At 56.8% G+C, this 27,948-nt stretch overlaps 1 protein-coding gene across 10 annotated transcripts in view; it reads left to right on the top strand.

Moving 5' to 3' along the window:
• The window catches only part of CTBP2 (C-terminal binding protein 2), a 157,610-nt gene that overhangs the window by 118,910 nt on the left and 10,752 nt on the right, over positions 1–27,948 (top strand). For all 10 annotated transcript variants that reach the window (XM_064595425.1, XM_064595431.1, XM_045879043.3 and 7 more), the window contains 2 exons: positions 25,838–25,992; positions 26,274–26,418. In XM_064595425.1, the coding sequence (XP_064451495.1) occupies positions 25,838–25,992; positions 26,274–26,418 (300 nt within the window). The remainder of the gene's footprint in view (positions 1–25,837; positions 25,993–26,273; positions 26,419–27,948) is intronic.

The following is a 27,948-nucleotide window of genomic DNA, read 5'->3' as shown; positions in this document are numbered from 1 at the left end:
CGCTGCATCCTCCCCAGCCCGCTCCTCTCCAGAGGGGAGGAAGCTCTGAGCGGCGCCCAGAGGAGGGGACAACATGCGCGAGGTGGGCCAGGCCGGCCACACCGGGAAACGATCTCCTGTAACCAGATAGCGCTGTTTCCATTTGGTTTGGGGCTCTGTAACATCCTCCTGTCCATTTGGATGTATCCTCTAAGTGAGCACATCCTCCAGCTGCTGGTGAGACGCGGAACTGCTGTCTTGGTGTGGCCAGGCCCGTTCCCTCGGGCCCCTGCCCAGCCAGGCCTTTCAGCCCCTGGGAGCGCTTGTACAAGCAGAGGAAACACAGAAATCGGCGCCAGCAACCGTCCTTTATACGTGGAAACCCAGCATTTGGCAGTGTGGCTTGTTAGTTTTGTGGGTTTTTTTTTTCTTCCCATGCATCCCAGGAGGTGGAGGAGGATTTGGGTCTCCTCTCCGCCTGCCAGGGAATTTTTCCAGATAACTCGAGGCTTTGTTGGTATTTTAGAGTCAGAAATGGGGGCGGTGGTGTTCAAGTAACAGCCTGGGGTCCTGGGCTGCATCCCCGCCGGTTCCTCATCTGTCAGTGGGAGGCCACAGAGCTCCAGCTTTGGGGGAGTAGTGCTGGTTTAAACAGAGCTTGTCCCAAGTTGAGTATGTGTGTTCATCAGGACCCAGGGAGATGGGGTGGAGCACGGGCTCCCCTGAACCCGTCTTGCATTACCATGTACCTCCAGTTCCTGCAAATGGATTTGTACCTACTCTCCTCTCCCACGGTAAATTTTCAGTACTCAGGTCAAACAAGTTTTTTTAGCAACTGGGATTTTTAAGTGAAAGATTCTGATTGAATCCGACACTGAGAGAGATCTGGGTGAAGACCCCACTCTTGGGTTTCACGGCTGCAGATAGGCACATGATCTCGGTTCTAAACGTTCGCACTGGACACCGCGATCACGAGCTTTTGTTCTGTTGTGAGTTCTGTGCCCCGGGACTCCCACGGTCGGAGGAGCGGAACCTGTTGCTTAGTCTGCAGTGTTGCTTCTCTCGGACCCTTCGATATTTATTATTAGGAAATGTTCTATTGCTCCTGATTGGGGCGTTCCTTTATCTAGATTAAATAACTGCTGTTGTTTGCGTGACTGCACCCAAAGCCCCTAGTGAGGGAGGTAAAACTCTTAATCCATAGGAAGATTGGAAAATCGTCTGCAAAATCTAAGCCAGCCCGAGCCTGCTGGAATGACGGTTTCCCTGTGAACAGATTTAAAGGGAGGCACACCTCGGTTGCAACCACTTCCCGTTTTCCTTCATAATGTTGGGGTTTAGTCGTTGACTTCTGTGGCAGTCTTAAGATGGTAAATTCTAGGGGCACCTGGGTGGCTCAGTCGTTAAGTGTCTGCCTTCGGCTCAGGTCATGGTCCCAGGGTCCTGGGATCGAGCCCCACATCGGGCTCCCTGCTCGGCGGGAAGCCTGCTTCTCCCTCTCCCACTCCCCCTGCTTCTGTTCCCTCTCTCGCTATGTCTCTCTCTATCAAATAAATAAAATCTTAAAAAAAAATTTTTTTTAAATGGTAAATTCTAGATTACACACAGAGGTGTTTTTTGTTTGTTTATGCCTGGCAGCATGAAGGGAATCTGTGTTTTACAGTAATAAAGAATCCATTTGGACTTGAGCTATGTAACTCATTTGATTGGTAACCAGAGTCCTCAGAGCATCTGGCTGCAGACCTGGCCCATTTCTCAGGGCACCTCGTGTTCTAGAATTGTGCATGAGATTCCCCCCACCCCCATTTTATCCTGCCTGCCTGTTCACATTTAATTTGTTCTTAGCTGTGTGCAATGGATTAACATTTCATCAGGGTGGATTAAGATTGAATTGACATTAAAGCGGTCTTTTCCTATTTTCCTTCTGTCACTTTTAGGCCATCATGGGCAGGGGTGGGGGGAGGCATCGGCAGGAGGGGGAGGCAGTGCTCATCCCAAAAGTATCCTGGTGAGGACCGCGGAGATAAGCCAGAGCTTCGGTGTGAAAGTAATTGCCAGTAGTGGGTCCAGAGGCCTGGCTGGAGCCCTCAGCCGTGTTCTTCCATCTAACGAGATGTCACATGGAACAAAAGCTTTAGGGGTTTTATTTAGCTCCTAATCCCCACGCTGAGAGAGCCGAGGTCCATGTGAGCTCACTCCCCGGGAGGGAGGGGGGCTGGCAAGCCTGGCACAGCCTCCTTTCTGGGACTGGTGCTGCCATCAGGGAGTGAGGCGAAGTTACCGTGAGTTGTGTTTTGTCTACTAATGTTTCGGGGGATTAATAATTCAGCCCGTACTTTGAAATAGAAAACCCCCAGTTGGTCTTTCTGCCGTCTGGGAAGGGCTAGAAGGCAGCGGGTCTGTTGTGATGTGTGTAACTGAAGATTTATAGAGACCGGCGTCCTCCCCTGCCTCGGCCGCCATCCCTCCTTCCCGATGCCGGTCCCCAGCCGCCAGGTCCATATTGGCCGGTCCCAGAGCTGGGATGCGGCCGGGTGGTACGAGGGCCCCTGGGAGGTGGCCAAGGCTCCGGCGAGGAGCAGCTCCCTGGCGGACGGCGGCACCGCGGGACCCTGGTACGAGCCACAGGGCGCCGTCGAGCCCTACCTCTACCGGGAGGCCTTCTTCAACTCTGTCGCTGGAAGGAAGAGCCCAGTCGCCGACTTCGCCTTTTACGACAGCAGACAGGCAGTGATGTCTGGCCGAGGTGGCCTACTGCCGCGGGATTACTACGGCGACGCGGCTGGAGCCGCCCGGGCACCCAAGGAGGCTCGCCACCCCCGCGACCCGGGACTTGGCCGGTCGCTGCCTGATTACGGAGTGACGGGCAGCAGGATGTCGTGGGATCAGGTGCAAGGCCGCGTCCCCGCCCTGCAGGAGGCTGGGCAGCTGTACCGGGATCCGGCGGGTAGAGGGATGGCTCAGGGGCCGCGGACGCAGAGCCGGGCCCCGTCGCCCACGCGGTGTGCAGGGGAGCTGGCCGTCGGCAGGTACGCCACCGGGGCCCCCGCCTACCCAGCCAGCCAGCTCTACAACGACGTCGGCGAGAGGCCCGTGGATTCTGCCCCTGCCCGGCAGGCGGCCCCCACCTGCCTGGTTGTGGACCCCGCCGCAGCCAGCGCCTCGGACGGCACCCCAGGGATGGCCCCAGGAACCCTGAACCGCGGCTACGGGCCTGCCCGGAGCAATGCCTCCTCTCTGGCGGCTGATGAGAATTACGAGGCGGACCTGTTCTCCTTCCAGGGGCCCGGGGGCAGGAGGAGCACACTGCCCGAGTTCCTGGCCCTCCTGCGGGCTGAGGGGGTGGCGGAGGCCACGCTGGTGGCCCTGCTGCAGCAGGGCTTCGACTCTCCAGCCGTCCTGGCCACCATGGAAGACGCAGACATCAAGTGCGTCGCGCCCAACCTGGGCCAGGCCCGCGTGCTGAGCCGCCTGGCCGGCACCTGCAGGACCGAGATGCAGCTACACAGGCAGGGCCGGGGGGGCCCCTCGTCCCGGATGCGCTCCAGCAGCTTCAGCCATCGCGGCGAGCTCCACGGTGACTTGTCTTCGCTGGGCGCCTCGGCCTTGCAGCCCCAGCCCGTGGGGCCTCTGCAGGCGCCATCCCCCCGCGCGGGAGACCTGGCTCGCCGCCCCTCCAGCGCACCATCCCAGCACCTCCTAGAGACGGCAGCCACCTACTCTGCCCCGGGGGGGGGCGCCCAAGCCCCCCACTTCCCCTCCAACTCTGGGTACAGCTCTCCCACCCCCTGCGCCCTGACGGCACGGCTGGGCCCCACATACCCCCCGCAGGCCGGGGTGGCCTTAACTCACCCAGGTCCCGCCACCCCCCTTCACCCGGGCCCTAGAACCGCCTACTCCACAGCATACACGGTGCCCATGGAGCTGCTGAAGCGGGAGCGCGGCGTGGCCGCGTCTCCCCTGCCCAGCCCCCATGGCAGCCCCCAGGTCTTGCGGAAGCCCAGTGTCCCCATGGAGCCGGCCACGCTGCCGCCAGCCAGCCAGAGCCTCCACACTCCTCAACCGCCCTACCAGAAGGTGGCCCGGCGGACGGGGGCCCCCATCATCGTGTCTACCATGCTTGCTCCGGAACCAAGTAATGAACCCTCCCTGCCCTTACTCGCTTGGGACGTTGAGGGGATGGTGCGGGCAGAGGTTTGAGCACAGGACAGTGGGTCCTCACATTTTTGCTGCTCTCTTGACATGCCTGGAGAGACCAGACCCTACACCCTGATGCACACACACACTCCCACGGAGCCAGCTAGCCAGTCGATACAGGTTCTCTTGGGTGAGACGGATTTGCCATTCAGGCTGACCCACGGGGATAGCCGCATGGCTTCCCTTTCTCTGGTCCGGCCCCAGCCGATTAGTGACTCTCCCTGTATTTACACAGTGTATTTCTGAGAGAAACCCAGAAATCGTCAGAACAGCATGAAACCATCGGCTCATGGGGGGTGGCATATTCTCCAGTTCACCTTCTGTGGCTCTGGAGAAGGCGAGGGTATTTATCCAGGGCCTCCCACAAATTGTGCATCACTCACTTGCCACGAGAAGTGCGTTGTAGCGTGGAGACGCACCTCCGGAAGGGTCTGCGCGTAGCATCCGAGGCTGGAACCACCGTAGGGCTAAAATCGGGTCTGCTTCCCAGGCTTGTGTGTTAAACAAAGCAAGATGACGAAATCCCTTAGAACTCCCTGTTTCAAAGACAGACGTAGTCTCATTTTGGGAAGTACAGTTGGGAATTCTGTTTACTTGTAGGTAACAATAGATTTTCAAGTTGAAGAAAGAAAGAACCGTCCTGGGTGGTTCTCTTCAAAACAGAAGACAAGTATAATTTATTACATGTGTTTCCTTGGGTATTGTGGGTAAAATTCCAGGTGGACGTTCTCTGAACGACACTTACTTTGTGTTTTCACTGTAGAATCTTTACTGACAACTTACTGACAAATCTTTACTGATGACAGTTTTTTTTCCTTTTCTTTCTTCTTGCCGCCCCAGTTTAGAAAACTGAATCCCTTTCAAATGGAATTTTTTTTCTGAATAACTAGAACTCCCGGGTAGAGGGACTGGTGTGAAAAATAAGATGTACCTTTTTGAAAATACCCCCTCGTCAGCTGTGGGATCTTTATCCTGAAACCCTGAGGGGCTGTAACTGGCTCTTCTATCACATTTGTGAGGCTGCTGACCTCGTGGCTACCAGGCAGCTGAAATGGCTAGTGTGGCTTTTTTTAAGTTTGATCATACAATGTATTTGACTTCCCCCCCCCCCCCACCGTCTCTCTCTAATCAACGTGCGGCAGGAGAAATTCAGATGGGCTCGCGCAGAGGCGCAGAGCGTATGCACCTTCTCCCTCGCAAACATTCCTTCTTTGCAACCAACTAATTTGCATGGCAATGACATTTGTTGCTCCAGTAATTTCATCTGATAATGGCCGGGCTTGCAAAACGGATCTGAAAACATATTCCTTAATTATGTGTTGCTAAGCAACGGGAGGGTTTGGTCATAATCACAGAAAGATTATCTCCTCATTGAAGTACTGGAAAGGTTTTGCTGAAGGAGGACCTGTAAAATTGCCTTATTTTCTTCTTTCTTCTGTTTATCTTGCGCTGCCTTCTATACAGAAACATTCCCCGTTATTTGGGTATGGGGTTGAGGGGTATTATTTAAGTTGTTTGGAGTATGATTGTTAACACACTGTTTTGCAGACCAAAGGATATTGATTTTTGTTTCATTTGCGTGGCAGCCAGCCAGGGCCAAGGAAGCCTGCAGTCGGAAGTCTGCCAGCAAATAAATTTCTCTGTCAGATGATCTATCTCGTAGCGCTCGTTCTCCTCCTCGATCCTTCTGCTACATTCAGTGTGTCATTCTGACCCTCCCCCTGAAGCGGTGTCGGGGACCCGGGGGTAGGAACTTGGCTTCGTCTCCCAGAGCTTTCAGCCTGTAGAACTGGCATTTGGGGGGGTAGCATCCACAGCCAGATTTGGATGTGTTGGCTCCCATCGCCAAGCCCCAGGTGGTCACTTTGCCCCCGGGAGGGTAGCATTTACGCTGAAGGGAAGCACCGCGGCCCTAAAGTCTGGGAACCCGCAGCTCCCGTGGGGCAGCCCCCGCTAGCCTGTGCTGGCGGGCTGACCTGGGGGGTGGCCGTCCTCAAATCCAGCTCTGGCCATCACGGTCATTGGTCGCACAGCCAGCATGAGTTAATGTTCATTTTGGTCCTCACCTAACTCAAGACGTTCCCCTCTGATCTGGAGGGGCAGGGAACGCTCGAGAAGGCGACTCTCTTCTCCCTCTTGGGAGAGGCAATCTGTAGGTTTCCAGTGGGTTGTGTGTTTGGTTTTAAAAGTGCCTGGTTTTACTTTGACGTGCTTTGGGTGTTTTAACACCTACTTGCTTTTCTCGGTCCGTGAACTACCTGCTTCACCTTGGTTGGCTTCGTGGGTGGAAATAATAGGCTGTTTGCTAGCCCATGGACCAGGCAGTTGGGGACGGCCAGATGAAGAGGGCCCTCCGTGCAGCCCGCCAGCCCCCATGTGACGGGGGATTAGCTGCACATCAGACCTGGGTGAGCGTCGGCATCCGGTGGGCCTGCTGTCCCTTACACACTGACCTGGCTGACTGTGGCGCAAGCCGCAGAACCTTCCAGCCGTGGCTGCAGCCCAGCGCTGCCCCCTCCCCCGCACCACGTGGAGCCCGTCTGTGACCGCACAGCGGGGCTCATCCTGTCAACAGCAGTCCTGCAGCCCGGCCGGGTTTTCGTCTTCCCCAAAGACAGCAGGGCACAGCACCCGCCGGGGGTCACCGCGAACGCAGCCGGCGCTCACGGTTTCAAGTGAGAAATGCCGTGTGGCCTGCTCTATCTGGGGGTCTGTTTCCTTCCAGGCATTTTTCTGGATGCAGTTGGTTTCATTCAGTGTTGTGATCCCCGTCTAATAGCTGGGGCCACTGCCCAAGGACCTTTCAGGGCACATCCAAGGCCCGTTGGCGCTGGGGCTGTGGGGAGACAGGTGGTTGTCACCGTGCTCCCGGTTATCGGGGCTGGTCATGCGTGTGGTGGCGTTTGATGAGGTGCCCACACATGGTGTGGGCACCTGGCCTCCTGGGTTAGGAGAAAACTCCTGTCTCCTCAGAATCAGAATGGAAGATTGGGCGCATGCACACCTGGGGATTCTTTCCCTGTCCTTGGCTTTCTTGGAGGGACCCTCTGCACGGGAGGGTTGGTGCTGGTAGGAGGACAGAGGGGCGATGCACGGGGCTTGAGGACTTGAACCGTCAGGCAGGAGGGAGGCCACCACAAGGCCCCAAAGGCACCCAGAGCCAGCCGATCACACCCATCCCCTACCGGAAAGTAGAGCCAGCCTGGGAGGGGTGGAATGGGGATTAGGGACCATGACCCTGAGCTGGCCCTGCGGGGAATCAGGGTGATGATATCAGCCCTTCTGCTGAAGAGCTGTACTTTGGCAAGATCTTGCCCTTTGACTGAAGAGAGGTAGAGAGCAAGTAGGGCAACCCTTAAGCCCCTGAACACGGAGCACAGACCGGGTGAGGCCACCTGGGAGCTTGGCTCTGGCTCAGCTGTGTGCCAGGCCCCAGGGCAGACGTTCGATGCCCACAAGTGTGTAAGACCACGGCCTGGGGTATTGTCGGGGGTGGGGGGGGCAGCCCTATGAAACGGGGCACACACACGGGGGCCTTCGGGGAGCCTGGGACGGTTGGGAACGGCTAAGGACACGGTGTGCACTGGAGGGAAGGGCTGAGGGCTGAGCTCAAACTCCGGAGCGGCCACCAGACTGTGGACACGATGAGCAGGCCAAGGGTGAGGACGTGGCCCCGGGTGGCACGAGGGAGCTAAGACCTGTGTGCACGAGTCACAGCCTGCGGGGCAGGGCTGCCGCTTTGTGACTCCCTGGGGCATCTCCTGGCTTTTTTTTTTTTCTTGCAGATTGTTTTATACCTCCATGGCCAAGAAATTCCAGCCCCATGGGCAGGAAGGGGACTTGTCTGAGGCCACTCAGCCAAGACTCTTCTCTCTGGCCAGGACCCTCTTCTCTACGGTCACCTCCCTTACACATCAAGCTCAGGGAGCACACCTGTGCACGTCAGAGCTGCTGATGGCTCAGCCTTCCCAAGCAAGTAAAACACCTAAAACGTGTTCCGTGCCCATAAAATTGGCAAGCACTTGATCTGTCCTTCAGGCTGACCTCTATGCATGTGTTTGGAGTCCAATGTGGCTCTTTGGTTCATGTTTCCCCAAATGCAGGGTGGCCCCCTTAGCGGTCACCTGCTCCTGGTCTCTGCATTCAAGGCCCCAGGTGCAGCCATTCCCCACCCTCTTAGGACCCCCACAATCCCCACCCTCTGTTGGAGGTCACTGGACTGACCTGTCATTCCTGGCCTTCACTGTTGACTGCTGTTTTCCCAGAGTGGGAATGATCATCTCCTACCTGTCAGTGTTCAGGAGAATTTGGACTTTGGTCATTTTCTCCTTACTGGACTAAACTCAGAGCCTGAACTTGATACCATCCTTTGTTCTTGTAGCTGTTTTTACTGGGCAGTGTGAATTTCTCCGTCCTTACTGGGTTGCTAGAAAACCCTTGCACGCCGGGGAATAGGACTTCAGCCCAGGAACATAAGGTAGTTGAATGTATGCTGTGTGTCTTTTGGTGACCGTATTGTCTTCTCTGTTTCTACTTCCATGTCTGTCAAAGGAAGGTGGGAACTGAACCTGCCTTGTGGGCGTGTGGGGATGCAGCAAGCCTAGGAAGAAGTAATTTGAGTGTTGAGGTCATGAAACCTGCGTGGCCTTGGCCAGAGCCTGGGCCTGCTCCGGAAATGGTGCTTTTCTCATCATCATCATCATCTCTTGGTCACTTCTGAAGCCGGGCACAGTACTCTGGGCCTGTCCCCCAGCTCTGGGTTTCTCAGAGCAGCCTCCTCAGACCTGTTGGCTATGCACTTGGTGCTTCTGTCCACGGAGGACAGCGTCCGAGGGGCCTGTGGTCGGGAAGCCTGGAGAAGACCCTGCCGCTGGCTGGGTTGGGGCATGAGGGCCACTCTGCCGGGCCTAAGTCCTATGAAAACTTAATGGGCCTTTCACAAAACTGGGTGTCTGGGAATTTGTCAACTTCTTGTACAGTGCGCCCTCCACCCCCGCATTGATGGCTCAGACCCCGTCCGCAGGGGTGTGTGTCAGTGATCATTCAAGGAGTGTGGTCTGGGACTTGGGGTTTGAGAAGCCCCACGCCTTTGGGTAAGGTGGGCTCTCTCGGCCTTCTTGGAGGGCTACAGGGTCACCACAGGGTTTCTGCCTAATGTGCCGGAAACAGAGAAGGTGGTTAATGAGGTTAGTCCTGGCAGTGCTTCCTGCGGAGTTAGTTTAAAGGAATTGACTCATGTTTTCATGGGAAGACATGGAGCCTAGTCCACCCTGGGACTGGCCACCTCTGGCTGAGCTCCTGTCGCCAGACCCTCTCTCATGTGGCCTGAGCAGGCCCGAAGTTGCCTGGGACAGGTTGGTCGTGCCCTCTCTCTAGATGGGCATTCTGTCTTCCTGTTTTAGAGAGAGTGGGGCCTCACCCACTCTCACGGGCCCTGCCTTCAAGGAGTGACCTGGCAGGCTCGGCTTTGGCTTCCAAAGAATAGTTCGTGTGTGTGGTTTTTTTTTTTTTTTTTAATCTCTCTCCACCCTTAGACTCCCCCAGGGATGACTGCCTCTCCAAAATCTTTAAAAGAGGCAACAGTCCCAACCACACAGCATGGGCCAAATTTTTCTGGAAGATTTACAGAGTTGGTGGCACAAGGGGCTGAGCTGAATCCACAGTGGGGATGAGCACTGGTAGGATTATCTACCCAAGAAAAGGGGAAGCTGATTGAGCCCTTCACCGTGCTACTTTTTCATCTGACCTATTTCCTTTAACTGCGTTATATTTTACATGTAACATTGTATAAGTTTGAGGGGTACAGCATGTTATTTGATATTTATATATGGCACCTCGATTGCGGATGTAGCAGTATTTATTGGGTTATGTAATTAAAATACAATATCGTTGTCTGTATTCATGGTCTGTATGGATGACACTTGGCTGCAAGTTTGCCTCCTGAAACACTGTCTGTCTTGTGCATGCCCCCCACCCCCACCCCTCAGCCTCCACTCCCGTCATTCCTTGGTAACAACCAGTTCACTCTCTAGTTTCTACAGGTTTACCCTTTTTAGATTCCTCATGTAAATGATATTGTACGCGCTTGTCTTTCTCTGACCTCTCCAGCGTAGCATGATGTGTTCAAGGTCCTACCTGTGTTGTTGCAAATGGGAGAATATCCTCCTTTCTTGTGGCTGAATAATATTCTATTGTGTATGTACATCTCCTCTTTTTTATCCATTCATCTGTTGATGGGATTTGGGTTGTTTCCATATCTTGGCTGTTGGGAATAATGCTTTGATAAACATGAGGATGCACATATCTGTTGAGATCTGTTTTCATTTACTTTGGATAAACACCTGGAGGTGGAATGCCTGGATCGTATGATAGATGTATTCTTAGGTTTTTTTTTGAAGAACGTCCATACTGTTTTCCATGGTGGTTGGACCAATTGACATTCCCATTAATAGTGAACATGGTTTCCTTTTTACCACATCCTCGCCAGCACCTGTTGTCTCTTCTTGATGATAGCCATTCTAACAGGTGTGAGTTGATATCTTGTGGTGATGTTGATTTGCATTTCACTGATGAGTAGTGATGTTGAACATCCTTTCATGTATTTCTTAGCCATTTTGATCTCCTATGTGATCTTTGCCCTACACTGTGGTTCTCCAACTGCCACTTGGCTTCATTGACCTTAGTGCTTGACCTGGGTCTTCATGGACCATGGAGCTCAGGAAGCAGACAAGAAGTCTTCACTGGCTTTTGGTATCAGATATGTGCTTTGCAAATATTTTCTTCCCTTTTTTGGCTGTCTTTTCACGTTCTTAATACTGTCCTTGAAACACAAGTTTTAATTTCATGAAGTTCAGTTTATGTACTTGTTTCCTTTGCTTGCTTTGCACTTTGGTATCATAATCCAAGGTCATGAAGATGTATGCCTGTGCTTTCTTAGAGTTTGACCATGTTCGCTCTTACATTTAGGTGTTTGAACCATTTTGAGTCCAGTTTGTACGTGGGTGTGAGGTAGGGCTCCAGCTACATTCTACCGCATGTGGATATCCTGTTGTTCCAGCACCCATTTGCTTTTGCTTTCAGGGGAGCTGAGCTAGGTGAGGGGGCCCAGACTTGGGCAGCGGTGGAGGCACATATTATATGTATTGCATCTGGCAACCAATCATCCAAAGAAGATAGACATTTAAAAAAAAAAAAAAAAAAACCCAATATATATTAAAAGAGAAGATTTTCAGACATTTGGAGCTAATTTCTTGTCCCCAAAGTTATATGAAGCAAGAAATCTAAAGCTGTTTCATAGGCGTTTTGGGGGGTTTTTGTTTCTTAGATTTATGAAATAGAAGTAACGCTTATAGTCCGTAATTGATTAGGCCATGTTAGCAGTATAGAACCTAACAGACATGCTGCTGTTGTGTGTTTTCCCCATTCTGAGGCTGGCTTCACAAAGAACTTTCTCGTTGTTTTTCATGTAAAGGAAAAAAACAGTCTGTTCACTTTTTCTTGCTCCCTCCACTGCTCAAGAACAGGAAGGTACACACTGCAGTTAAATTTAGCCAAATAGCGGTACGCAGTGTATGAATAAAACAACTTTTTTGCCAAATTGTTGGGAGAGCATAAAATCAAACCTGTAAACGCCCGTCCCCACTGAGAAGGTGGGCGGCTCTGGGGACATGTTCTCCTGAGAGCAGTTGAAAATTGATCCCTGGAAGGGTTTGCCAAATGTGAGTGAAAGAACTTGTTGTTTAAACAAGATTGCTGTGGGTGGAAGGATCCTGGTAGGCTGTTTGTGCGAAGAAATGAAGGCTCGGGACAGGTACTCTGACTTCTGGGTCCCAAATGCAAGTACCTGAAGCGCTAGCGGGGCCCAGGGGGGGCGAGTGATCTCCCGGTACTGACGATATGAAAACATCACGTCCACAGGATGGGGGCGGGGGGTTTACCAGCATTGAGAGCATCCAGGACCAAATCAGCCCAGTAAATTACAGTGTGACTGTCACCATTATGGAGCACTTGAATTCCTGAGTAATTCCCTATTAAGATGAACACTCTTGAGGCTCAGAGAGGTTAGTACTCTTCCCCAGGTCACACAGCAGGGCTGGGACTTGAAGCTAGCCTGTCTGACTCCAAACCAGGGATTCGTCACTGCCACGATGAACCACCAAGCACAGGGCTTCAGGGTCACATGGCAAAATCCGCGGTGGTGTCAGTCTGGGAAGAGGAAACCAGCCCAAGCTGGAAGCTGAGGTCTATGTCGGCAAGAACAGGGTAAAGTGGGTGATTGCAGAGGAGTCCTCTGGTGCTCTGAGGCTCATTTCCCCAAGTGTGACATTGGGGTGTTGGGCTCCACTCATCGCCAGAGACCTGAGGCTTTGCTCCTGGCCCAACTTGGTGTCCTGCCCACTGGTCTGCCGCAGAGCGAAGCCCCTTTCCTCCTACCCTGCTGCCTTTCGGGAGAGCAGAGGAAATGAATTCTTCTGTGTGCTTAAGTGGAGTGTAAATGTTCTTTGGTCCTAAGAGGATTAAGCCTCCCTCTGGGGAGTGGTTCTAACACACAAGCACAGAGTTGAGCAGAGGGAGAAATAAGCATATAAGGAAAGAGGAAACTGGGTGGGAGGCCAGAATGCAGAGCTTTCCCTGCAGGCTTGTGCCCAAGGGGGTGGGCGTGTCTCTCCAGGCTTCCTAGCAACCCAAGTAAAGAGGGAAACGAGATCACTTAATTCACACTGTGCCCAAGATGGGACTGATGAGCCCATCGCTCTGGAGCACGGCTGCAAGGTGTTGCTCTTGTCCTTGCCCACCTGTCCAAAGAATCCGCATCAGCTCTAGATGTGCAGTTTGCGTCCTCTGTTACCTCCCCACTATGGCCCGGCCTGCCCCCCTCCATTCAGGTCTTCCGTGACTCATGACCGCTTCCTGTGCATCGTCTTCTAATTTTGATAAAACGTTAGTTAAATTTTTCAGCGGGCCTCACTTGGTCGCAGTTGCTAAGCTCACATGTGCGGGTTTGGGACCGGCGGGGGGGGGGGGGGGCGGGGCGGCCGTGCCTGCAGCTGACCTCTGATTTCCCCTCCAGGCTGTCTGCCTCTTCCCGGGCCAGCGCCCCCGTGGGCATGGCCGAGTCCAACAGGAAGTGGTCCGCGTTGAAGGGGGCTGTGCCTGTGATGGCCACGGTCGCCAGCCTCCCTCCACGCACGGCGCTCAAAGCTGCCCTCTCAACCCACCCAGCTTCCCCACTGGGGATTTCTCACTCAGACGCTTTTTATTTGATGGAATAACTGTGACTTTGTGATGGGTTCTAGTGTTGCCCTGTGAACTAGGCTTTGAGCCTGGAACACTTTAGAAGTCACTAGGCTTCAAGGGAAAAAAAGTTACGGAGGAGAAGAGCAGGGACGGGATATCCCACCAGCCTTGCGCTTGGGAAGATCAGCTCCCCGGCCACTCTGGGGCCCGAGGGCAGCCAGATAGCAAGCCCGTTACAGGGTCTTTAGGATCACTTTTCTTTTCGGTTTTAGGGCCACATGAAAAACAGAGTTAGCTGAAAGCCTTGGGCTTCTTCCATCTCCCATCCCGGCCTTGGTGGCTGTCATAGCTAAGAAACAGGGCACCGTTTTGTTTTTATGGGCACGGGGCCCGGGCGGTGTGGTCAGAAGAATAAGCCTGGGTCCGCCAGGCTCTTGCAAGGGCCTTTCAGGAGGGAAGCGCAGCGTGTGCTCCTCGGGCCCCGACGGAGTCCAGGAAGGAGGCGGCAGCCGACGGGGTGAGCAGGAAATACCGGGCTGCCCGGCACGCAGGGGCTGCAAGCCCGTAGGGGCAGCGCCGTTCACGGGTCGCCTGAGCACCTGCCTTGCTGCTTCCTGCTGGCCTTTGGAAGGAAGGCCCTTCCAGGCACCAGAAAGAGTACGGGGTGTCCTCAGCCTGGTCAGGGACCCACCCCTCCAAGGGCTTCCCTGGCCCCGCTGCATCCCCGTCCCTGACTTGCCGTGTCCCAGGCTGTCGCGGCCCCGCCGGGTGCCAGGCCCCTGTAGGCGCTCCCCTGCAGAGAGGTTGGGGTGGGAGAGTCCCTGCTCCGGTGGGTTGACCGCGGCCCCCTGGGGATCCTGCAGAGTCCCGTCAGCCCTGCGTGAGCCAGGAACGCGCGCCGACGGCACACAGGCCGGCAAGTGGGCGTGCAGAGCTTGCCTCTGCCAGACTCTTCTGGCAGCTGTCCCTTCTTTTCTCATCTTTATTTCATTTTATTTTTCTCAAACATCCCCTTCTGTTGTTGCCATGGGCACATTTTTAGAACTTGAGAAGTACTCACATGAACCCCCCCCCCCAACACACACACACATGCCGGCGGCAGGTAGGGCCTTTCCGGGAGTCCTGCAGGGACAGCGCCCCCCGCCTCGGCCTCGGGGACCCAGCGGGGCCTGCGCCGCCCCTCCCCAGGCTGGGGCAGGATGCCCAGGGAGGGCCCGGGAGCCAGGCCCACGTCCCCCAGCCCCAGGTCCTGGTGGCCGGGTGCTCTGGGCAGACGGGGGCACGGAGTCCGGTGTCCCGACGGCTCGGGAGAAGGCTGAGCTGTGGAGAACTGTGTGCCTGGCTTGCAGCCTTTGGGGTGACTGCTGATGTTTGCACCCACACGAACCCCAGCAGCTGCTCTCCCCTCTGGGACGTCGTAGAGAAGCAGTGGCCTTGTGAGGGCCGCCTGGGTTGTTTACCGTTTTGTGTGGGTCACACCACTTGTGAGGATGGTTTCGCCTGTTGCCGGCGTGGTGTCCAGCGCCGTGAATGAGCTAAATGATGAACGACCCTCGGTGCAGGGACAGGAGGTGAGCAAGGAGGTGTTCTCAGGGGCCGCTCTGTAAAGCTATTCCGGGCTCGGCTAGGTTGCCCAGAGCTTCTGCCAAAGGATGTGGAACACGCCCCCCCCTCCCCCCGGCCCCAGGCTAATTGAAAGCCCAAGGAAACAGACATATGGTAACTGGTAAACACCCTACACACTCAGAGTATTTTCTAGGAAAAATAGTTGTGTGGGGAGCTCTGGGCAGCGAATCCTCGCTTTTCTCTCCTCCGTCCTCTAGCGTTGAGGCCTGATGGCTTGACCATCTCTCCAGTTAGCGTTTAGGAGTGACAGAACTGTGTCGTGACCCCCGCCCCCCATCTGTCCAAGGCTGGTGGTGACTGGCTGTGAGAGATCTACCACACTGAACAGCCAGGCCTGGCTCTTGGTCTTGTCACTGTGGCCCTGAGCTGGCCGAAGCTCACTCCTCTGGACTCATCCTTCCCCTAGGCCTTGGGGGGAGCACTTCCTCCTTCCAAGCCTCCATGTCTGTGATGCCAGAGGCCCGTGGACTCAAGGTGCAGAGCAGCTGGGATCTGTGGGGAGGTCACCAATAGTTTGCTTCCTGTCAGGATGGTCTTGGAAAGCATGTGTTGGGGGAGTCCGGAGGTTGATGCCTTTAGGGGCAGAGAGGTCAAGAGCCAAGCAGGCATTTTCTGGAGCAGGTTTCTTATCAGCGAGGCCCATGGGTGTATGTTGCGTCTTAGGGCACTTTGCAGAATGACGTTGTGTCCCTAAGAGTGGCCTGGGGGATAGGGATCAGGCACCTGCAGCTTGCTCACCGTTCTCTGGTGTTCTGACTTGTCTGGATGCATCCTTTTAGTCTCCATGGTTCTGAGGCTCTAGGGGGCGACCAGCAGAAAGAGGGACTTGAGTGGGCCCCGGGCAAGGTCCCATCTTGGAAGGTACCAAAGAAGGGGGAGGGGTGTTTCTTCTTTTGGTACCACAAGATCATATTGGAGGATGCTTACCACCCTGAGATTCATCTCTTGGGCCACAAAATCCAGAGTGACCCCCAAGGGAAGGGTCCATCCTTGCTGTGAGAAAGGATGAGGATTCTTGATTTGATGATCATGTGTAATTGACAAATGGCCAGTGTTTCGGTGGAGAGGAGAACTTGAAGGCCTCCCCGTCTCCTAAGCTGGGATCACCTGTCTGTCATCAGTTTAGATGTGGCCTGGGCCAGGGATCTGTGGCTCTGGCCAGTGCCCAAGGCATGCTGGGAAGGTTGGGAGGTGAATCGTGACCTTGCCCAGATGGGAAGCCAGTGGGCCCTTGAACCTCGGGGGTCGGCTGTTCCCGAGCCCAGTGTCTGCCCAGACCACGTCCCTCCATCCCATCCTCCCTCCTTCCTCCCTCCAGGACCACACACATGAGACTGCCCTTTGGGGAAATCCAGAACAGGAAGCACGTTTTACCACAAACGGAAGCAAAACCTGGCGTCCTTGGCCGATTTGCTGTGGAAATGTGTCCCGCAGCGGCCTGCTTGGTTTTCAGTCTTGTCCCTGTGGCCGTGAGTGGGTCGAACCTCTGTCCCCTGAGCCCATCCCTTCCCCGAGACCTTGGGGCAAGCACTTCCTCCTCCTTCGTGCTTCTTTTGGAGGGTCAGTCAGGAGGCGCTAAGTGGTGGTGTTCAGCCCACCCCCCAGTGGAAAGCACCTGTCTCAGGAGCTTCTTCAGGGCAGAGGGATTCACCGGAAACACGAGGCTCCCTGGGGACTGAGGGTGACGGGCACAAACGCTCAAAGCCAGGAGTGGCTCTGGAAAGGGTGCGTTGAGTGCGGCCGGGCAGTGGTACCTGGGCTACAAAAGGTCTGTCTGTCCAAGGAAGGATTTCAAGCAAGTGATCAATGGTTCTTGGTTTTGTCGTGAGGCTCTCCTGGAAAAAGGAGAAGTTTTGTCCCTTTTCTCTGTTCAAGGCCCCCCGCTGTGGTGTGGACACTGTACAGCTCAGACTGCTGACTCCGTTTCCCTGGGTTGCTCTAAGGGACCAGTTAAAGCAACCATGAATGCTTGTCTTTCTGGAGGTACAGAAGTTCTCCTTTTCTTTGAACTGGATGATGTGGTTCCCACAAGTGTAGACACTTGCTTGTCTTCCAGAAGTCAGCACACACATGCGCACTGGGCTGACCGCAATCACCCGGCAAGCCTCGGGTGGGGAGGGGGCAATGGCCCAAGCTCCTGGGGGCCTCCTGCTTGGCCGGCTTTCTGACCAGCTGTGACCTGAGCTACAGAGGAGGTGGCCTGAAGCCACTTCCCTACGAGGGCCATGACTCATTCAGACCCATGTTTTATTTAAGAAGCTAATCTCCTTATCCTGTGGCCATCTCTCAAGTGAACCTCCGGCCAACTTGAGAGAACACCAAAATCAGAGCTGAGGAGTGGCTTAAAACCCGGCCCCTCCGTGGGACGCAGCCAGCCCTGTGAGCAGTCCCCTTCGTGGGGGTCACCCCCAGCAGCTCAGAGGGCCCAGTGACACCAGGTCTCCCCACACTCGCTTTGAGAGAGAACTGAGCCCATAAAGTCAGCCCGGAGCCGTGTGCCACGCAGTGCTCACGTGTGTGTTCACAGCTCGGTGGAAGAACACGGCCTCGGGGGACCCGACTGCATCCGAGGTGAAGGGGCTCCCAGGGCACGGTGTCTGCGCTGAGCTCCCCTCCTACCTGGTCGTGCCACTCGTCCCTAGAGGGACTTGGGGCAGCAGCTGCAGTGGCCGGGGGTCCACACAGGATGGCGTGGCCACTTTCCTGTCTTGGAAAGTACTTCACTCCTTTTTATTCCCCAGTGCCATTTTTAAGCCAGGTTGTTCTGTTTTGTCTTGATTCCTGCTGTTTTTCCAGCACCTGGCCTGGGGCTAGTCCTTGCTCCTGTTTGAGTTAAGTAATTTTCTGCCGGGCAAGGTCCTCGATGGCCCGGTGCAGGGACACTGCGGAGCTCAGGGCAGCTGGGCCCGTGCTCTGCCCGCAGGCTGCTGCTCGCCCACCAGGCGCCGCCTGCCCCGTCGCCTTCGGGGTCTGGTGCCCGTGGAGTGAAAGGTTGAACGGCTTCCTTCCAGACAGGAGGCGCGACCTGACGCAAGGCTCCTAGGGCTTAGCATCAGGTGGGGGTTCTGGGGTGTGCCGAGGGAGAAGTCCAAGAGCTGGGGGCTCATCCAGAAAGTGAAAAGACAGGAATGTTCTTTCAAAAGGCCATGCCAGGGTCTCCACTGCCAGTGGCCGGGCCTCGGGGAAGGGCCCCTCTGAGTCTGCTGGGGGCAGAGCAGCCTGGTCCTTCCCTGGGGGAGGAGAAAGGCACCCTGGCCCTCCGACAGGGGCGCCTGTGATTATGAACCCCATGACTGACATGCCCACAGCTCAGCCCAGTTTGGGGCGCCGACCCCGCACAAGTCTTCTGGGTCTTAAAAAAACAGACTTGATCCATCCTGGCACGGCCTGGGGACCAGCTTCCAGGGGTTTCTGCAGCCTCGGTGTGGGTCATGTCCATGCTGCGGTCTTTGTCAGGTCGCAAGGCACACAAACTCCCACACCCGGCCTTGCCCTCCTGAGCACATCAGTTCACTCGCGATGCTCAGAGATGAATCTGGGGCCTCCTGGCTCGCAGGAGCTCTGCGCTCGGCTGTGGCAGGACAGTCTGCAGTGCCCCCCTCCTGACCCCCATCAGCTGGGCCGGCAGGGCTTGCTCAGTGGTCCTTCCTCCCAGGTGTCTCACGCCGCAGAGCACACGTGCGCAGGCTCCAGCGTGAGCGTGGACGGCCCGATGCCCACCCCGTGGGGTCTCGCCGTGGAACCGACGCCGCCGCGTCGGTTCTGCTTCTGGACGTAGTTCAGAGCAAAGTCCAAGGCCAGCCCATTTCCAGGGCTGGGGAAGTTCCCTCCACCGCGAGGGGGCGGCAAGGTCATGTTGGGAGGGGGCTGCGTTCGACACAGGAGGCAGGGGGCCCCGGGCGGTCCCGGAACAGTGTGGGACGCAGCGGAGGCTCTCCACGGTGAAGGAGGTGGGTGCAAACCAAGGCACCCACTGTGGGGCCCAGCAGAGCAGGGGGCGCTCCTGGAGCGACAGAGGAGGTCGCAGGAGGAATGAGACCTCACCCCGGTCACAGGTCTGGAAGGGGTGGCATAGGAGGTCCAGCTGCTCGCTGAGGTTTGAGCCTGGGTTGTGGGCCTTTTCTTCCTTACCCTGGGACCTCCCTACATCTCCTGGCTCTCTTCTGACCTTCACCTTCCTTTCCCAGTTTCTAGAGGGGATTGGGCTCGCTTAAGCGTGGCAGGCAGATGTCACCCAGCCTTGCAGGGGGCTCGCTGGGGCATCGTGATCATCGGGGACTCGGAGGCTGAAAGTGCTGAGATCCATTAGTGATGTCTGCCATGAGTGCAGGAAGGGAAGAGTGCGTGTGTGTTTGCATTCCTGGGGCAGGTTTGCTTTACTTTCTCCTCTTCGGTGCTGACACACCAAGGTGCATAAGGGCGCTCCGTTCCAGCCTGAGCTAGATTTTGAGATGCGCTGATTTAACGTCTATGCTAGAAAAGTTGCCTTCCACAGTCGGCCCTGAGTAAAACTCACTTTGTGTTCCTGGTTGTGAAGCAGCCCGAGGACAAGCTGTCTCTTCCGTTAGCCGGATTCCCTGTGCCTTTGGAGCTCCTGGGGGTTTCGGCAGCCTCTCACTCCTCTGCGGGCCCCGAGACCGGCGCCAGGCCCGCGTGCCAGAGCCTGTCGAGGGGGTGCAGTTGGAAAGGAGTGAGGCTGCGCCCCGCTCCTGGGGGTCCGCGTTGGAGAGGCGCCGCCGAGCGGCCCAGGAGCTGCGAGCTGCTGTTGGTTTCCGGGACCGACTTGACTTGGGCGTCATCCCCGCCCCTCGGGCCGAGCAGGCCTCCCCCAGCAGCCTGTCCGGGCGGAAGACGAGACTCGAAAGGAGAGACCACCTGAGAAAACGTCGGGTTCTCCGTGCGCGGTGCAGGTCACGTCCGTGCACATCGCCGAGTTCTCAAAATGATCCCGCGGCCTGGGCAGAACGGGGACACCACCGAGAAACGCACGTTTGCCCGACGAAAAGGCAGACAGTGACGTGGACATGAAGATGAGGTTTCTAACAGTAACCGTGTTTTTTAAACCTGGAAATAGTACCACTGAGCAACACACACTTTATTACAGTTGTTGTCTCGAAGCCACTCCCTTCCGTCTTCTCCTGTGTTCCTTCTCGTGAGAGGCAAGGGTAGCTGCCGTGGGCGTGGATCCTGTCCCCGGGCCTCTAGACATGGGGACAGTCACCGTGCCTTTGCTGGCTGTCCAAACCCACCTTCTGAACAAGCTCCAGCCAGCTGCGTGGCAGTTGGGGTCGAGACCCCGTGGCTGACAGTGTAGGACAGTTTTTACTACGTGGATGAACCATGTTTACAAGCAGGGGAGACCTGTCTCAACCAAGGCTCCACAGTCTCCTCCCCTATAGGCGGGGTTCCGGAACCCCGTGCACTGGGGTAGATGCTGGACCCCCACCCAGCACAGACATGTCTGCAAGTTGAATGCTGAGTCTCGGGTACAGGTTCAGTTATGACGCAAGATCAGCATCCGGCCCCCAGTTTGGCCCCAGTCATGGGTTTCAGCTCTAGATTGTGGGAATGCAAGCCTGTAAAATGGGCCCGTTATCAGACCCTAGATCTGATTCTGCGTCTGGCCTTCTGGAAGTCGGGACTGCTGAGCCCAGCCGATGAGGGTTGGTTTGTGCAGGGTTGCAGGAAGTGGCTTTTTAATTGGGGAGCACCTGCATTTAAGGGGAAGTTGTTCTTGGGGCAAGGGCAACATGATCAGATCCCCATGAAGTGGTCGTGGTTGGAGAGGCCGTAAGTGCAGACCTGAGTGTCCTTCCCCACCCCCGCCAGACCGCCGGGACTCTGTGTGGTCGCGTCTCCTCTCCCCACCGCCAAACACCTGCCCATGAGGACGGGAGCCCCTTCTGCCTTCCAGACCACCTTGCAAGATCTGGATGCTGATGACCCATTTGATGGGCTCTGGGGCCTCTGGCTAAACATGCAGGACAGTGCGTTTTCTCTCTTGGTTCTTCCCAGGTACTTAATTCCAGTGTCAGCTGCCAGAACAGCTGGTGCTGGCCCAGAGAATCCCAGCAACTGCCTTCAGGCCCCAGAGGCTCCCAGCTGGGTTCCACCTGCAAGGCGAAGCCCGTGTTCTTTGGCCCCAGAGCAGCAGTGAAGACCTTGGTGCGAATCTGTGCTGCTTGGCAGGCCCTTTCCCCCCTTGGTCACCCCAGCATACTTGGCTAGTCCCTGCCAGGTGAGCAGGGGGTGAGCCTGAGCCGGTGGAGCGGTCGCTCGTCACAGTCACCCGCGATCCTGGCCGGCCCAGCGCAGGTGTTCGAGGGCTGTGGTGTAGGGATGGATGCTTCCGCAAAATCTGGTCAGCTGTCAAAAGAGGCCTCTGGCTGTTGGTCAGACATGATTCTTATGGCCACTTTGCTTTGGGGTAAAACTGCTTCATTTGTGAAATCTTGAAACTGCAAAATTAAAAAAGTCCCCGGCAGGTTGGTTCTTAAGTTGGCAAGCAACAGAAACCAACCCCGATCTTCAAAAACAAGGCAGAGTTCTGTAGGAAGCATGTCAGCTGAACCTCACACAGCGTCCAGCAAAGCCAGAAAATGGGTCTCAGACACCACAGGGCCGGGTCGTGTGGCAGGATCAGCCCGTTTCCCCCTCAGTCACTCTGCTTAGGGACACCTGTCCCGTTAGGCCGACTGCAGCCCTGTCAGCCTGTGTCGCCCAGGGAAGAAGCAGCTCCTGAGAAATCTGGTGCTGCTCAGATAAGGTGGCATCGAGGTTGGTTGACCAGAGAGCTGCCGGTGTCCTCCCTGGGGACCTCCCTTTCCTCCCTCAGAATCCATGGGGCCTATGGACTTGTCTTCCCCTGGACCATCGGCCACTCCTAGCAGAACCCTAACAACGCGGCCTGGTGTCATCTTTGTTTTCCACTGGATGTCTGATTTCACAGTTTATGTGCAGTTCCAGCTGTGAGTAATACGGGGCCCAAGGACGGCCATGGGAGCTGGCCTCAAGCTGAGGCACCGCGTCCCTGACGGTGAGCCGGCCCTGCTTGTGCAGAGGTGAGCCTGAAACCAGCAAGTAATTGACGCCAGGGGAGTCGAAGTGGCCCTGCATACAGAGTCAGTGCTGGGCAAGTGGTTGGAAGGATGTGCTGATAGATTTTTTTTTTTTCTGTGATGTGTCCAATGGCAGCTGGAATTGTCCTGAAATAGAAGGCAAGTTTGCGGAAAGGGAGTAGTCGCTTTGACTAGGGGGCCACCAGGACCTTCGGCCCCTCATCATCAGCAGGTGTTTCCTCGGGCTGTTTTGGGTCCCTAGGGCCATGTGAGGTGGCTCTCGTCGTTCCCTGTTGTCCCTTGGTGTGGTCTGTGGTCACCCTTGGCTCTGTCTCCCTGTAAGTAAGATGGGAACAAGAGTAACACAGCGGGCTTCTGAATGTCAGTCTCGGTGTTTGAGCAGTGTCTCGTGATTGCTACCCTAGCTTTTGGTCGCAGACCTCAGTTTTTAGTCCGTTCTTGTTAAAGATATTTGTGCCTTGGCTTTCTCCCCCAAAGTCCCTTAAATGGTTATTTACAGTAACATGTCGGTTGCATCCTAATACACTAAAAATTACTCCAATTATCAGAAGCCCTGAGAGATGCATCGGTTGATGTGAGGCGAGATAGAAAGTCTGTTTACAACTTCACCTCCCTGGCGTTTCCTGGGGTCTTGTGGGAACCTCTGCCCCAACTTCTGCAAGACTGTAGGGACAGCAGGTGCTGGGCGGGGTGTGGCTTGAATTTCGCTGGATTCTCTGGTGTGCCGGTAGACGAGCCTTCTGGGCCTGGGGGGGCATGTATGGCGCGGTCCCTTTGTCAAAAGCGAACCTCAGCGATGCCTTGGCTGAGCTTTCTCTCATCCTCAGTACTGGGGTTTCATGCGGCCCCCTACACCTTGTGCAGGACACACGGGAATCTCACCACTCCCACCACCCACGCAGCTGTCCGTGCTCAGCATCCATCCCCAGCAGAACCCCCTGTGCCTCTCCCTTTCCTGCTTTCCCATACATGGCTTGCAGCCCGTATCTGAGCCCGGGGCCTCATCTGGGAGCCCCTGGCTCTCACGGACGAGCCTCAGCTGCATTCTGCATGCCCAGCCTGAACGAGGGCAAAGGGTGGGTTTCGCCAAAGAGGAGGCGACCCAAGCCAGGGAGGGGGGCGATCGCTAGGCAACCTGGAGCTTGTTGCCCAGGTAACGCGATCCATGCACTGATGCTGTGGATGGACATCTTGTGATGAGGCCCCTCAGCCTCTCCAGATGTCTTGGATGGCTCTAGATGCCTGCCTTGTGCCTGCCCATCATTTTCCTCTGTGGTTGCTTTTTAATTAACAAGTTGGATTTCTTACCATGATCATGAACTGTGCGAACGCTGTCTGATTAACACTCTTGCCATCACATTTGGAGTCAAGTCAGGATGTTCTGTACCCTGTAGGAGGGACAGCCTGGGACAGGTGGGTAAATCTGCCCCCATAGTCCAAGACCACCAGTCCCATGGGAGCGTGACCTGGGCTTGGCAGCAGCTGTGGGGAGACACAGAAGAATCTGGTGGAAGAAGACGGGCCCTTCGGGATTTGGTCAAAGTCTCACCCTTTTCTTGGCCAAAAGGAAGGGCCGAGGTGGGAGCTTTAATGTGTGCCCATCAGGTTGTCCCCCCCCTTCAGGTGCCTACTCCAGGGGGCACTTCCCACTCTGTGCCTCAGGGTCCTCATCTATTAAAATGGATGGGGATGAAATGGGAGGCTATAGGCAACCATGTGAATTACTGTCCCTCACTTCCCTCTGCAGAGTTCAGGGGTAAAAGGCGGTGGGTCTCCAGGGGTCCTGACTCAACGGCACCCTTGGTCTTTGGGGAAGTCTCTCCATTCACACACACCCACCTTGACCCCTTGTGGAGCCCGCCTGCCAATTAGGCCAAAAGAACGCTAGCAGAGGGCTCACCAGGCCCCAACAAATAGCCTGGGAGCCCCCGTTTTCCCACCTGGTACAGAGGATATTTGGGGCTCGGCTTCACTTGGACGTCCTGCTTTGGGGATCCAGGCTCTGGGTTCGGCAGTGGTTTTGTTGCCACTCAGAGGCTGGGAGGGACTGATCCTTCGTGAGTCCCAGCTCAGGATGGAGCTGCCCCGAGGAAACCTGCACCCTGGCCCATTCGGAGGCCAGGACAAAAGCCTTTCCTCGGCTCCTTGTTCAAAGAGGTGATTGTCCCGAGCTGGGCAGCTGTGGCGTGGGAGTGCCATCCCAGGGCAGAGGCCACTGTGCAGGGGCCGTGTGGGCACCATGGGGACATCCTCCCCACCTCCACGTCCAGTGCTAATGGGGGCCCGGACGCAGCTCCAGGTGGGGATTTCTCTCCGCTTCTTACACAAGCGTGTCGCTGTGTGATGAGCCCTGGTGGTCACATGGGGGCTTCACGTGTCTGGGGCCCCCACACCCCGGTGGCCGTGGCAGGGCTGCCAGTGGACGAGCCCTTCGGGAGACCACGCAGCTGAGTGCAGCCTGGGCAGACGGGTCCTGCTTTTGTTGGCTGGAGCCTCTACCCAATGCCTTGTGGTCACACGAAGGCCAGTGGGCCAGGCGGCCACCAGCGGCAAGGACAAGTAGATCCTGTACAGGAAGAAGGAAGCAAAACAGACTGAGCCTGGCCTCGGTGTGGCGGCCCCTGTCAGAGTTCGTCCTGACCTCTGAAAGCATAAGATGCACGGAAAGCTCTCTCGCTTTGACTTGTAGTCTAGGATACTACGCATCAGATCGGTCGAGAAAATGGCACCATCTCGGTGCCACGGTCTCTCTGGAGACACCAAGACTTGCCAGCATATGGATTTTGCCAGGCTCCTGCAGGCAGCCTGGTGCATGCACCTCGTGTGGCCCTGTGGCCCAGGGCATGCGCCCCCGCTCTGTCCTGTGGGTTGGGGACGTCCCTGCCGCCCCCTTGAGCCTCCTGTAAGCAGCCGTGCTGGTCCACATGGAGCAGCGTGCAGGGAGGACTACCCCTGCTCTGTGCTCCCTTCACCCCCCCCTCCCCAAGTTGTGGGACAAGTGTCCTTTGTCTCTGTTGGGCAGCACCAGGACCCAGCACCGCTCTGACTGGTCCTGGTACCTGAGGAGCGCAGCTCGCTCTGCGGTCCTTAGAGAGACTCTCTTCGCTCTCCCAAGTCCCCAGCGAACTGCTGGCCTTCACACACGCCTCCCCACCACCGGACCAGGTCAAGAGGGGTCCTGAGCTGAGCCCAGGGTGCCTGTTTCTCCCAGAACGCTCCCATGGGGTGCGGGAGCCATGACCTGTCCCTCTGGTTTCATTTTGTACCCCCTCGTGTTTGGAAGGTGCTGGAGTGGGAGGGGAGCTCCCTTGTAGGCCCGGCTCATACTGGCAGCAGGTGCCCAAGGCTGGTGTGTCTTAAACAGATTCCTTGGCCCGAGTTCCACATGGCGATGGAGTTAGCTCCATGGTGGTTCCTGTTCGCTACACTTGAGATTGCTCACTGAGACCCAGGTCCCCCTCAGACGTCCACCCAGACAGATGTTCCCCCTGGGTCTCCTTGGCTTGCCCCAGAATCTTCCCCCGTGACTCCAAAGGAGCCTGTGGTCTTTGAGCCCAGGGGAGCCCAGGCGGCTTCGTGGGTTCGTGGTCTACCCAGGGAGTAGGGAGGGAGCTCCGGGGTCCCCCAGACCTGATGGATGTGGGTAAGGGGGAGCACTGTCCCCCAGTGTGGGACAGGCCACTGTGCCCGCCCACCAAATCACCCTCCCATCCTCACAGGTATCCGCCCCCAGATCATGAACGGCCCCCTGCACCCCCGCCCCCTGGTGGCGCTGCTCGATGGCAGAGACTGCACCGTGGAGATGCCAATCCTGAAGGACCTGGCCACTGTGGCCTTCTGTGACGCACAGTCCACTCAGGAGATCCACGAGAAGGTGGGCCCCACCCCCCACCCCGAGGCCGGGGTCACCCCAGGTCAGGTGGCTGCCATTCAGCAAGGGGTCCCTCAGGTCTCCCCGGGCTGGGCCCTCTCAGCCCCGCCCCACCCTCCCTGTCTGCGCCCCCCGTCACCCAGAGTCACAGGCAGACCCCGAAGCGCAACCCCGGGCCACTCGCCTGAGGGAGCGGTCACGCCCACCCCGCGTCCTCTGCGGCGGGTGCAGGGGTGATGGGGCTGGGGCAAGGGCTCCAGCTGGCTCTGCTCACCCCATCACAGGTTCTAAATGAGGCCGTTGGCGCCATGATGTACCACACCATCACCCTCACCAGGGAGGACCTGGAGAAGTTCAAGGCCCTGAGAGTGATCGTGCGGATAGGCAGCGGCTACGACAACGTTGACATCAAGGCTGCTGGCGAGCTCGGTGAGTGCGCGGGGCCGCGGGGCGGCTGTGCGGGGAGCCGAGGTGGGCACAGCTCCGAATACCCAGGCAGGAGTGAGCCTGCTGGGCCCTGAGCCCCCGCCCCCGTCCCTGTGCTGGCTGGACCGGGCTGTCTCACTTGGGAAGGACCTGAATGAAGCCCACGAGCCAGGGGCCCGTCCCTGCAGAGGGGGCCCTGTGAGTGGCCACAGGTCCGTGTTAGCCAGTCAGGACCCACCACCCAGAAATGCCAATGCTGGGTGCACAGCTCGGGGCTCGGGAAGGGGGGGCGTCGGGCATCCCTAGGTCTCCTCCAGTCCCGGCATGGAGACCTCCTCCCAAGGGCTGCTGTCCACCCAGAAACCTGCCGAGGTCCGCGCCAACAGGGTGGACCGAGGCCCAGCACCTCCTGCCCAGCCCTTGTCGGAGGGGCAGGGGTTCCAGAGAAAAGCAGGGGCAGCAGATGGACACCCACAGGCAGTTGCCCAGCGGTAGGGCCATGGCACCGTGCCCGCCCCCCGCCCCAGCACCTGCTGTGGACTCCATGTGCGAGGAGTGTCCACAGAGCATTGATGGCAAGCGACCCTGGGCTGGCCTGCTCGCTCCGTGAGGGCCCAAGGTCCTTCAAAATGAGCTCCTGTGCTCACTGTCCTTGATCTGTGTGTGCGATGTGCCAGGTCGGCTCCCGGGTGCGTGGGCCCGTGCCCCACCTGAGTACTGGGGTGCCCCAGGGCTGCTAGCGGGGATCTAAGAACGCAGACCTCTACGGTCCCCCAACCTTTGGCTGTGCTGAGGCCCTGGTGGGCTCTGTGGGCCAGTGGTCCATCTCCCGCCCTGCCCCAAGTCAGCCTCCCCGCCCCCACCGAGGACCCGGTGGGCCCTGGCGCTCCAGGGGCGGGCTGAGCCGGGGTCCTACCTAAGCGTGCACACCGTGGCCTCAGGCACTTCTGGCCTCCGCTTCCTCCTCCAAGGTCCTAGCCTGGGGTTTTGAGTAAAGGTCCATGGTTTCTTCAAGGGCTTAGTTCCCTCACTTGAATTGGGGGCAGGTGCTGGGTAGAGGGAGCCTGGCTGGTGCTGAGTCTGGTGCTTCTTCATGGTGGTCCAGGGTGCTCTGAGCGTGTGGATACGGCAGGTGGGGTCGCCCCACAGGTGAACCCCAAAGGAAGAGGCAAGAGGTGGTCATTCCCCAATAAGATGCCTTCTTCCCCTCCCCCATCCTGGAAGTGAGGGGCTGGGTGGCAAGTGGCTTGGAAGATCGACCCTATGCAAGAGGAAAAGGGGCGGCATCAGAACCCAGACTCGTTACAGGGTCTGGAGGAAGTGATGGCTTCCTGTGTCTGCCCTGAGCGCTCGCTTCTGGCCTCGGGGTCCCCCTGAGCCCGTCTTGGTTGCAACAAAGAAACTTGGGTGGACAGGGGTCCTCATAAGCATGTTTAGCATTACCTCAAATTTTCCATCTTTCCTGGGCACCAACAAGAATATTTTTGTTTGAAAACAAATGTTCTTTGTGCTCTTGGTAGAGCTGAAATCCCA

The sequence above is a fragment of the Mirounga angustirostris genome, unplaced genomic scaffold (assembly GCF_029215605.1).
Source record: "Mirounga angustirostris isolate CCGP_5_RB_7025 unplaced genomic scaffold, mMirAng1.0.hap1 SCAF_6, whole genome shotgun sequence".
Lineage (NCBI taxonomy): Eukaryota > Metazoa > Chordata > Mammalia > Carnivora > Phocidae > Mirounga > Mirounga angustirostris.
Note: the sequence above shows the minus strand (reverse complement) of the source record. Positions and strands in the feature narration are given on the sequence as shown.